The following is a 13,364-nucleotide window of genomic DNA, read 5'->3' on the forward strand; positions in this document are numbered from 1 at the left end:
AGAGATTGAATTATTTACGTAGGCACTGGGAAAACAAATTTGTGACTGTAATATGCTAGAAGGTGAGTATGAATCTATGATAGTGTTTTCGATATAAAGTTAACACAGCTAAAATCATTTACAAGTATTTGAGCAGCCAAATTTGCAACAGTGATATGCTTCGAGGTGTGTACGATATTATTTTTAGAAAATTTTACGAAGGATGTGATTGAAATCTCACTGGTAGAACCTAATCTAAGATTACAAATCATCATTTCCCTGCCGCGCTGGTGGAGGAGGGGAGAGGGGGGAGGGGGGGGGGGGGTCAAAGAAGAAGATAGGATTTCAAAGGCTCTAGAGCATTATATTAAACTTAATCAAAGAAAAAATTACTCTAAATGTGTTTTGGTAAGCAACACTGCAACAAGAAATCAACAGAAAGCGGGCTGTAGCAGTGGCTATATGAATGAAACATGATAACACCAAGGAAAAATAGAGGTTACAATGCTGCTACAACTGTACAAATCAAGAGATCACTATGTTTCATTTTCCATGTATTGTTTTAGCAGTATCCTCCGATTCCTCCCTAGACCTTCAGCAAAAATCCAACATGATGTGTGTTGTTCATCTATTGAAATCTGGTCCGAAGATCTTAACTTTGCTTTGTTAGTGCTTCAATATCAGCCCCGACATCAGCAATCTTTGAATCCTTGGAAGACTTTGCAGCTTTTGCAATGCTCTCAACATCAAGATCCATTGCTATTCTTTTGACAGAACCATCAAGCATCTGTATCAAATTGCAAAGTTAATAGGTATACATTAATCTTCGTCTTTTTTGTTTTCTTTTTAGGAGGAGAGATACATAAGAGTTTATGACAGTCCTCTCAAGACTACAACCTAAGTGACTTACTATTAGATTCACAGCAAAAACAATGTCATATCATCAACACTTGGACACTTTATTTGGGCCAAATATTTTCACAAAATAGCTGACCCAGACACTAAGAAAGTTACAAACATAACCGTATTAGACATGTGCCCTAGTACGAGCAACAAAGCAAACAACAATACTCTTAAGAAATACTCATCACAGCACATATAAAAACAGGGATAATTTATTTATTTTTTCAACTGAGAAGTCAATAGAGAAAATGTCCAAGAACAAGCCAGAAATAACGCAGTAATGATAGGTGGGATTTATTAGTATTATTGTTTAAACTATGAATAAGCCAATATAACTTCTAAGATAATAGACTCACAAAACACACTAACAAGAATCAGTCTACTACAGTCTCAAGTTACAGAACAAATCTACTAGTCCAAACACAAAACATAGCACGGTCGATATATGAGTGAACTCTGTGCAAAAGGGTCCACGAAATACAACACATAGTCGATATATAAGTGAACTCCATGCAAAAGGATCCAATATACAATGCTGCAATGCATAGTGATTGGATGAAAGCAGAAAAGTACTTGGTACTCCGTATTAAATAAGCAGACAAGATAGTTTGAAAACAAGAAACTCAAAAGACCATATAAACATCCAAAGACTTGCACAGCAAAACTGTATGGCAATCACCCCTCCAGAAGCTCCACAAAGAGCTGCCGGTATAGTAAACAATTGCAAAAACAGCCTCTTTATACTTGAAAGTATCTCTTGACATTACCCAGTGGGCTGTGGCATTCTCATAACATAACAGATATAAGAAGACAACATACCAATGATCCAATAGCAACCAGGGCACGAAATTTTGAATCTAGATCAATACTCTCTGCTTCAGCAATCTGCAACCAGAGAATAAATCAAACTTTTTACCCAGCAAATAAAAGTAGCACTTCTGCATTATTATACTTAAACAATTTGTAAGCTCAATCCATGAGCATCGCAAATACTCCTCAATTTTAAAATATCTTTTAAGTTTTCCAAACAGATTTAGTAATTGTTGGCCACTGTATACAATCAAAATTTATTAATATATTCCGACATTCTCAAACATCAATGCAAAATGATCCCATTGAACAGTTGAATCTGAGCAAGCATTATAAGATTGCTATAGTTTTAATTGCATCAACACATAAGACAGAAACTTAATACAAAGGGCAGTTGAAAGGAACCAGAGGATTTTAGTATTTTACCTCAAGTGCAGCTGATAGTACTTGTAATTGCCCTTCTTCATCTCTCTTTTCAATCAACAGCACAGCAAAGCTAATACAATTACAATGGTCAGGCAACAAGATTTCATAGTATCAGTCCACAGAAAACCTCAAAAAACACTCTTCTAACATATATGTAAACACTGACTTCCAACTGTTAATAGACCCAATTATCTAAGACTTGCACCGCCTATAAATGGAACGGGAAACTAAAATTAATGCTAGTAAATCCACAACATAAAACATATCAAATGACAAAGGGAACAGAAATGAACAGGATATTCTTATCCATTCAAGGATGCTTATAGTAATATCTATGTTAAAATACTTGGAGATATCCCACATCAACAAAGTGCGAACACACACACACACATACACACACAGGTGGAAGAATAGAAGATAAAATAACATGAAGAGCACTTACTTGAGAATTAATGTGGAATAAGCAAATTGTACATTCTTATTAGATGTGTAACAAGCGGAAAATGCATCAAGTATCTGCAACAATAGATAAATGTTATCTAAAACTGTCACAGTCAAAAGTGCCCTTTAGTAAATGACAGGGACAAACCTCACTACGACGATATTGAAGCCACTGGTGGAAAGAAGTATTCTTAAATAGATTATTTAATGCACGAAGACCAGTCAAAACGTTGGCCGGGATCACTGGACTCATTGTAACTTTCTTGATCAACTCTATTAGTGCGTCTGGACAAATAAATAGATAAACTGTAAGCATTCACTTACACTTTTTTTCACAACAAACTCACTTCCAATGGAGAGGAAGATAAAAGAAAGTTCTGAAGAGTAAAGTGTGCCAACACCAACAAGTTACATGTTCAGCCTAGCCAAGGTAAGGGAAAAGATGGAACAAAAAGATCAATTAACGTTTCATACATCACTGGATACATATGAACTAGGTTGCGCCTGCTGCATAAATTTTTGAACTACCGAGGAAAAAAAAAAGACACAACTCAAACCATTTATATCCTTTTTCCAAAAAGCGTACAGATTAGATCAATTGATTCTGAAACCAAACAAAACTCAACATACACTACACTTCAGACTTCAGAGCATATTATCTTGCTGTGGAAAAAATAGGGTATGCACAATCCATTTCTTATAAACTTGCTGGATTTGTGCTTAAAGTCAATTCACAAATTCACAAGGATATCATTCCTTGGTGTCCTCTTGACTCATGTCAATGGTATACAATACAGGCTTATCAAAGAATAATAATAACTCCAAACAAAAGCAATAGAAGCAAGAGGTTCACCAAGCATAGCTTGGTCTAGTGGTAAGGTTTGCATCTCACGACCATGACGTTGTGGGATCAAATCCCACTAAAAGCACTTTGGGGTGGGGATTCCCTTACCCATCACCCCCCCCCCCCACCACCTTCCAAAGTGCCTAGCCCCCTAACACGGGCCGGGAGGACCTGTGAGAGGTTCCGGCCCGCCAGGGTCTTTCTCCTTACCAACCAAAAAAAAAAAAACCAAGAAGTTCTAAGTACCGTTTCCACCATTTATGAGCTTCAGCAATTTAGAAGCTCCATCAGGGTGCAAAATCATCATTCGCAGGATGTCAATAACTGCAAATAAAAAACACATGAATGAGATGAAGACAAAGCTCCCACAACATTCTCACATTTTCTAACATGTATTTCAAAGATTCTGAAATAATGACAACATATCACATAGAGCAACAAAACTAATGCTCATTGACTGAAAGATAATAAAGAAACACTCCAGAATATCGTTATGCAGCACAATTGCACAAATATAGTGATTAAATAAGATGAATTGAACTTTCAGCAAGCAAACCTGGAAAAACCATGGATAATGGCCATGAGTTCAGTAATTTCAACAGCAGGTCAATGTCTACATCTGCAAAATTGCTACTGTGATAATGTGATGTATCTTTCAAGATCTTTACAACAGCACCAATTCTAGAAATTTCCACTTCTGTAAGTGAGAGCTGCTTCTGGCCCTTCGAATTTAGTAACAGAGAAATCATTCAGAATATTTATCAAGAAGCCATATTCAAAGCATGTAAGCAAATGGAACCAAAACGAGTCACAACAATGCTAAAGGTTATCACAGATTACCATTTGACTACACATAAACATTACACCCACTATGTATCAGGATCATCAGATCAATAAACAATTGAAACATAATCCTTACCATTAAAAGGTATAAAATGTCAACTACAGCACGTTTAGAAAAGTACAAACTCCATTCAGACATCAACAGATTTTAAATTAATTTCTACATTCTGTGTGTGTATGTGTGTGGATGGGTGGGGGAACCATTTGGTACACGAATTAGTAGAGGGATTAGCAAAGCACATACCTGGTCAGAGAGAAGAGTATTGTTAAACTCAGACATCTTTTTCAAAATCCCGTCAAATTGGGCCACATCAAAGATGAGGACACCTTTCTGCAAAATGGACAACCTAGAATATTAATGATCTGTTAAAGGTTCAAAGCCTAGGGGTTCAGGAACTCTCAAATTTTAAAAGCTGATTCTCAAATTATTACAAAGGCATGCATTTTTCACCAAGAATAGAAACAAAAGAAGAAATCTTAAAAGGCTTGTTAATCTACATATTATTCAGCAATTTAATAGTATAAACGCAAAGTTAGATTATGTCTTTTAAAAAAAATAAAAAAAATAAAAAAATAAAAAGACCTTTTTAGATTTAAATAGCTTCATATTCAAGGATCACTAAAGGATTACTCCAGTTTATTCTGAAATTAAACTGATAAATCCCAGGAAAACAATCTATGAAACAGCATACTTCTAATCGCCAACACAAGATAAGAAAGCCATTTCCCATTGTAACTTTGTAAGGGTCTTCAAGAACAACTACAATATGAACATATCCAGATAATAGTTACACTTTAAGGACATTATAATTAACGTAAAAGTTCATGATAAAGCTTCAGTCCAGATCTTCAGACTTCTGAAAATCAAAGCAAGGCCAATAAAACAAATTATATCTACTGATTTAATGAAACATCTGCATATTCAGTTCCTCAATTGTGGCATGATTAATCAATAAATGTAAGGAAAAGGTGAAATAGTCTTAATTTACATTATATAACACCCTGTCCTTGGGAAAAAAAAATCTGGAATTAGATTGATAAATTAAATAAATAAAAAAACAAATAAAATACAGAGTAATAATAATAAATGTTAAAGAGAACAGTATAAGCGTACCTTGGGTATATGCTTGAAATTGTTAAAAGTAGGTTTATTAGAAATCGCTGTTGATTAAAAGCAAGGTGTACGTCAGGGAACATAGAAACTCATTATATAGGACCTTAAGCTCAAGCACCACCTAAAACTTGTCATGTGATCAACTATAAAACAGCATATAAATATTATATAAACTGAATTTTTCAGAAGCACATACCATGGTTGGCAGAAGTACCCCCAGGTACATAGGCATTGGCTGAAATGCACCAAAATAAACATATAATGTGAATTAATATCAAGGAAAAAAAAGGATCGCGGAATGATATATCAAAAGAAAAATATATTCAACTTACATCCGGTGTAAGGATCACGGAATGATGAATCAAAAGAAAATGTCTTCTGACCAGTATTCTCTAAAATGAAATCTACAACTTGCTGACGATAAGAAAGTGGAAGATTCTCCTTAAGAAGCCACTTATCAGCAGTGTCATATGGATTATCTAGAAGAAAAAAAGATCAAGGTCAATGAAATAAATTCTGTGAAGCAGAGATTCACAGAATTGAAATGCAAAATTTGACAAAGAATCAAAACATGTTGCCTGCATATGCTTCCAACAAGATACTAACGGCACATTATCCAGCAATTACAAAGGTACCTGATCGATTATAAGGCAGCTTACGAATAGGCTCCCCATCTCCAATATCAACATCAAACACTAGACACAAACAAAATAAGGAGAAGGTGAAAACAAATGCAAATTAGAAAACAAGCAGCATATGAAGTTAACTACTCAATTCACCAACATTTGTCATTGGGGACAATAATAAAAAAAAAAAAGGGACAATAAATCTTTGATAATATCCAAGCAACAGGTGACAATTGGTCCACCACTCCACATAGTTGCAAAATGCTTAGTGCCATAAGTTACTCACCGTGATCATACTCCTTTCCATCAAGTACAGGACGCTTAAGGCCTTCCCCAGGTCCATCAACAACCTCACCAATCTGAGGAAATATTCTACACGTGTTAGCAACAAGAATAATGGACAAAAAGCGAAATCACAAACTCAGGCAACTATGTACTTCCTCCATTTCATATTAACGCAACATAGAGGGAGGCACGAGATTTTAGGAGGCCATGTGATGGAAAAAAATAAAGGGGGGGGGGGGGGGGGGGGGGCTCGTGTGATGAGGATACAGACAGAGAGAACCTATTAGCAAATAAAGTAGTGTTTCAATCAATTTGATGCTGCACTTAAAGAAAGATGTAGCAAAATAATATATGAAGCAAAGGAAGTATAAGTTCATCAAGGGAAATGATATTCCACAATAGCACTGCTGATAATATGTGATATCCAACAGACCAACAGGTTAAGTACTTACAAACCACACAGGATACTCAATAACATAATGACACTTGCTGCAAAATCTACCCCCATCAAATACAAAAGCTAAAATGCCAAACCCTAATCATAAACCAGATTTTCACTATACATAGTTGAACAACATAGTAAGAATGATTATTCACATCGGTAAATATCAAAAGAAGCACCTGACTAGAACACCCTGAACTTCTATGACATTAGCACCCAATTAGACAGCCCACAAGACATGTACAGCACTAATAGTCCAGTACCACCGACAGGCCACACAGCAGTCACAAAACCAACAGACTAATACTCTTATACTAACGACAGGAAGGGTACGATTATAGTTTACAGTCTGTTCAACAACAATGCGGGATATTCCAAAAATATATAATTCAAAAAAAATTATACATTAGTGCTTAGATATTGAGCTTTAGGATTAACTGCCAGCCTAGCATGGCTAGCAATTACCATAAACTCTTTAAATGAAAGGTGACAAGCAAATTTTGATTTTAAAAACTCACAGAGGATATAGATGAAAACCTTAAGGCATAAAATGTTCCAAACTAGCACCCAACCCCCAAGACCCCAAAGTACATCAAATCTAAACATTCTATGACTTGGCATATGGGAAATCAGAACTAAACTCAGAACTCATTGGTTATAACCAGACCTAATGCGGGATAAAGACAGAAAAAAGAGTGTCAAAGGACACAAAGGTTACATACTTTATCCCACTTGTACTCTTTCATATTCCAAGAATATGCTACACCATTGTCTCCTTCCCTTACAACTTTTGTTTGTCCATCACTCGTACCTGGAACATAAACGCGGTTCAGATATCAAATCAGGGAAAGAAAACTGAGGAAAAAAACTGCAAAATGGGAAAATGATGCAGATCAATTTAGAAGAAAATAATTAGGATTGCAGCCAATAACTACTTTCATCGAACCTGGAACTTGTAATGAATCCAATCCAGGTAACTCCTCCAATTTTAAGCCCCCAACTCTCTTTCTGACACAAACAAAAAGCAAATAGCATTAGCCATGACTGCAGGATGATCTTTTGTAAGTCATATAAAAGATATCAAACTACCATTTCACAATAACAAACCAGTCACTACATTTTCAAATGATACCTATAAAAATGTGCTTAATGCTGTCCGTTTCATGTACACAGACCTGTTTTCAGGATTTTTACAGAATATCTCATTCATAGGAATCATATATGTAAGACATCAATTTAGACAGCACTACGCAAGCTATAGCAATGTCCAGGAATTAAAAGATATTTGAATATATGGGTGCATAATTACCTACTGATCTTGTAAGCAGAAAGTTGTTCAGAATATGATTGAATCTCTATAGGGTTTGCTGCTCTATCTGCATGCGTTGTCCAAATGCGCACTACTCCGTCTGAACATGCTGTAACAATGTCCCCATTTGCCAAGAATTTGACATCCCAAACACATCCAGGGTGCTCAATTACTTGAACACATACACCGTCTGCAAAAAGAATTTTCTTCATGACCAAGAAGCATAGATATGTGTGAAATATGTTTTGAGAATGTAGAAAATGCTGGTTGAGCAGGCAAGGCATCAGCGAAGCAAATATTCTCAGTGCATTAAAAAATCAGAAATGGATCGATCCGGAATTATAATGACAAGAAGATACATTTAGTGCAACCTCAAATCTCACCATCAAACATAAACTGATGTCCTGTTGAAACAACAACCTAACAATAGTCCATGCATTCCTACAAAAAATGATCCAGATACAATTGCTACACCAAGGATCCTTACATCTTGATCAAGCTAGACTAGGAATTCCACCAATTGCGAGCTCAGAAATTTTGAAAACAATTTAATACTTATGGTATGAGATAAGGATGTGCTTTATACATTCCACACTGGATCTGGGTAAAAGGGAGTTCCAATGTTCCACACCAAAACTTTATCCCTCAATCGCAAATTAAGTATGTGGTACCTACGCTCCTACACTACCAGTCTACTGGCTAATTGGTCAGCACTCCAACCTCTATGAGGCTCTACCCCAATCAGAAACAAAGTACCAAAACTATGTCCAAAGAACAAGTTTGTAACCAACCACACAGAAGATGATACCAAACTAAGATCTCAAAGTTGGAATGAATAAGAAAGACTTAAATCATTTCCAATCTAGTTCACTTATATGCCCAAAGTACAAGTTTGTGACCAAACACACTAATGTGAATGCTGCTTGCACATTAAAACAATAAAAATACTCCCACAGGTCACCACACCACAAAAATGCCCATCTTTTCTTATTGTGATAATCCTATTATAATTGCTTAGTTAGTAAAAGTAACTCAAAGAGACTACTCTTATACTTGTCTTTTCAACTTCCTATATTACGAATAGTTTTTTCCTCTAGAAGAATCGATATGCCACAAGACTCAATCTAAACTACACAATTCAAGTGGGGTTATTTTGCATCAATAAGAGACAAGTCTAATGTTTATAAAGTTAATTAATAACAACTCAAGCAGGATGCATTAACTGGGATAGATGGATTAGATAAATAACAGACACATATTTGATCAAGTTCATTCAATATTTCCTTAAAATCTGAAAGACGACTTAAAAGCTCTAAAAGCCACATAAAACAGCAAGGGAAAGTATGAAGTGAATTACAGTGACTTGGTGAAGCTACATTAATAAAGGAAGTAGTTGACAACCTTTCCATATCCTGGCTGTGTTGTCTTCACTACCACTTAGAACAAGACCTGAGACATGTGAATCAACAGAATATACAATTGATTGGTGACCAACCATCTCCAACAGAACTTGACCCGTCAGTGCCCAGAGTCGCACAGAACTGAAAAATTAAACCCACCATTAGATGAGATAAGGAGTCACACAACCAGCACAATGCCTGATTGGTAGAGTTATGAAAGCAGTGGGAAAAGGAGTTAAATGCCTGTTATAGAGTAAAAGACCAAATTTGATGAACATTCATGTGTCAGTAATAAAACTTCGGGACAAAACAGAAACTTATTGTCTGTGGCAGGTGAGAGAAAATGAGCACAAGAAAGAGGAACAAGCATAGAGAGTTTCTTACCCGTCATGCGAAGCAGAAAGTACTCCTAAATCAGACATCACAGCCAGACCTCTTACAGTATCTATAAAATTTATGTTAGGCATTAGAACATGAAGAATAAAGCTGAGAAGTAAAAATCTTTGTTTTCTAAAGCCCTGTTGTTCTGAGTTAAATTGAAAATAAGTCCAAAAGAACAGGGCCTAAGAATCAAGCCAGAATGTTTCTTGTAACAACTAAGCCACGAACCAGTATGTCCAACAAACGTGTGTACACATGTTTTGCCTTTCCAGAGTTTAAGGGTTGTGTCACTGGATCCTGGAATTTTTAGAAAATGAAAGTTAAGAGTGTTAGACAAATGTTCATGCCATTGGCCATTTGCATCAATATATTTAAGCAAAAATCTGTTGCTGATCAGCAAAATGACAAATATATTCAGATATAAGCCAATAGTGAGTTGAAAACTTAGAAATCTATTCATTTAGGCAAAGGAGCACACACGTGCACACACACACACAATATTAATACTAATATGCTGTAAACTTCTATTTTGGGTGTATAATCAGTAACTTTTTTATTGCGAAATTGGAATTTCATATACTAGATATACTTCATATATGTTAAAAGACTTTAAACCAAAAAGTACAATGCATTCTACAGTTTAAGGAGCAGCAAGGTTGGTGTGGCAACTGCAATGTGACTATTCTTTCAATCAGTAGTTATAGCTTCCCCCAAAAAAATATTATAACTCGAGCTTTTGCTTAGTGAGAAATCACATGCACTGCACATAAGTAAAAGGGAAATTACCCATCCTTTTAATACAAAGAAAATTCCCAATAAATGGAAACACATACCTGTGGCAAGCTCGCCTGAGGGTAGCTTTACAACAGCTTGTACAGGAGCATTATGAGCCTCCCAGGACTCCACAGCCTTCCCATTTCTCCATCTTTTCAAAGTGCTAAGAAAATGTGGCAAAATAAAGAACATAAATATGCAATTTGCAATGTCAAACAGTCACCAAGCATAATTCATTTATTTACTTATTTATTGGCAGGCTTCACGAGTGACAAGACTGTTAAAATTACTAATTACTAGGTTGAATTATAAAACCTCATCGTCTCATATTTCTCTCCTTTCAAGTGACAATATTCAATAGCTCCCAGAAAAACCAATAACTTGGTTACAAAAACAATATGACAATGGATCTCTTAAATATCTCTAAAGGTAAACAGTCAAAACACTACCCATATGCCTATCAAACTACATCTTAGTATACACAACTGTATGACAGTGTACCTCGCTTCTTTATCAGCATGTTGTAAATCCTATCCAGATAAATAGTTCTACATTTCCATAAGCTAATGCAAGTCATAAAACAAACCCACAACAAAGAGAAATATTGGTATATGACATATATCAATCCCTAACAAGAACTTAATCAAATATTTTCGTAACCTCAAAATAACGGGCAGCATATGATATTCGTAGTCAACCTTACAAGATTTGACTTTGATTGATTGTACATTACTACCTACAACTCTACAAGTATAATTCATACTAAAAATACAGTCTTCCTATGGAACTATATATTATTTGAAAGAGTCCACAGAGCCAGGCCTTATCATTTTGAGAAGAAACATTACTCTTCTTGTTCACTGCCCACTTAATCACTAGCTACAACAATCTAATTTCTAACTGCATTACAGGATTCTACCAATCATAATTCATAACTGCCTTCATAGTCATAACAATCATCACAACATTCAAATAATAAAAGAAGCAAAGAGTGATAGATATACCAATCAACCGAAGAGGTGACAATATCGCGATCATCCAGAGCAATCCCGGTAACCTGCATTTCATGACCCCTCAAGACATGGACCCTCTCTCCACTCTTCAAGTCCCACACCATCCCCAAAGTATCCATCCCACCGGAAACAATCCCACCTCCCGGAAACTCATCATTCCGCGAAATCCAAGCAAGTGGACCTACAAAACTAGTGTGCCCCACCATAACCTTCGGCGATTCAAGCACTCGATTGGTTGCCGGATCAAGCGGCCAAAACCTCACCGTTTTATCCCTAGAAGACGTCGCAATTCCAACATTCTCACAAACGCAAATTCTCCTAACCTAGAATTTCATGCACCGCAATCAAATTAAAATCCCACAATAATTAGGGTTTTGTGTTCGATCAATTCAATTCCAATTCATCATGAAATATGAAAAAATTATCAAAAATATATAAAAACAATCGTAATTGAAAGGAGAATAGGATGAACTTACGTCGTCTTCGTGTCCTCGAAGTTCAATGCTGAGATTGTAATCCATCTCCATGAAAATTGAGCTTTTTTTGACTGGAAATTGAACTGATACTAGTAGACTGAATTGAAAGAGGTTTTAAAGCTTGATTATTTTTGGAAATGATGAGTTAATTTATGTGGGAAGTTGTTAGGAGACTTGAGGAGGGAGAAAAGAAGGAAATATTTTGAGATATGAATATGGGCCTATGTGTATCAAAGTGATGTACATATTGGTTTTAAGAGAGATCCTAGCCCATTAAAGTTATCCGATACAATGATCATCGGTAGGGTTGTCAAAAACTGACACAAACTAAATAGCCGGTCGAAATCGAATGAAACATGACTTCATATTTGAGGAATTTGGTTCTCGAATCCTTAACCAACCCAAAGATATTTTGAGACCCAATATGAATTCAGTATTTGTGAATTAGATGAAACTCACATCCAATCGCAAACAACTCGAAATTCAATTTGACCCACGAACAAATGTGACTGACTCGACTACAGATTTCCCAAGATTTGATTCGACCCAACTTGATATTACTCAAGATTCAATTCAACTTGGTTTGATAAGACCTGATTCGATTCAACCTACATTGTTCTATACCCGACCCTAAACTTGAATTCATCAATTAAATATCCAAGTTTAACTTGAGAACCCAACACAATTTATCTCAAATTCAATTTAATTCAACCTAATAAACCTAACGGAACTTATCAATTAACCTATACTAAAAGCGAACCTAAAGTGACACTTGTCACGATGTTACAAAACATTTCCCGCCTTTTTATCTTTCCTTTTTTTTTTTTTTTTTTTTTTGCCAAATTTTAATAACTTCCATTTTGTAACCTACCATAATACTTATTTTCATTTTGACAACACATTTAATCCAATCATACTCAATTTAACTTTTTTATTATTATTATTTTTCAACATATATTTTATATGCTATAAATTTTTTAGTTACAAATATACTAACATAGTTTAAAATTAAGGTATTGACATATATCATCATCCAAGATTATCATAATACTATTATAATTTTTTTTCCTCCGACTTAAAATTTATTTTAATAAAAAATAGGAATAATAATTTTGGTAGAATACTTTGTATAAATCTTACAAATCTACATAACGTTTACAAGAACAACTGAACAAAATCATTTTATTATATTATGCTCCTCCGTTTTTTTATAAGTTACTAGGTTAAATCCCGTGCCATGCACGGTCATAATTAAACTTTACAACAAAATTTATAAAGAATGGTGTTAATTCAACAAA

General features: G+C 35.2%; 1 protein-coding gene across 1 annotated transcript; it reads right to left on the bottom strand.

The window, feature by feature from the left end:
* Nucleotides 1–323: 323 nt before the first annotated feature.
* On the bottom strand, nt 324–12,272 carry LOC145589834 (uncharacterized). The gene is made up of 22 exons (XM_081646517.1): nt 12,067–12,272; nt 11,582–11,913; nt 10,637–10,740; nt 10,032–10,100; nt 9,807–9,867; nt 9,424–9,563; nt 8,023–8,212; nt 7,660–7,721; nt 7,436–7,524; nt 6,273–6,345; nt 5,996–6,055; nt 5,693–5,839; nt 5,557–5,595; nt 5,361–5,407; nt 4,491–4,577; nt 3,960–4,125; nt 3,650–3,727; nt 2,708–2,844; nt 2,561–2,634; nt 2,119–2,188; nt 1,702–1,767; nt 324–766 (listed from the first exon to the last, which is right to left on the bottom strand). The coding sequence occupies exons 1-22, from the start codon at nt 12,115–12,117 to the stop codon at nt 632–634; spliced, it is 2,277 nt and encodes a 758-aa protein (XP_081502643.1). The 5' UTR covers nt 12,118–12,272; the 3' UTR covers nt 324–631.
* Between the last annotated feature and the right edge of the window lie 1,092 nt (nt 12,273–13,364).

The sequence above is a fragment of the Chenopodium album genome, chromosome 17 (assembly GCF_948465745.1).
Source record: "Chenopodium album chromosome 17, dcCheAlbu1.1, whole genome shotgun sequence".
Classification (NCBI taxonomy): Eukaryota; Viridiplantae; Streptophyta; class Magnoliopsida; order Caryophyllales; family Amaranthaceae; genus Chenopodium; species Chenopodium album.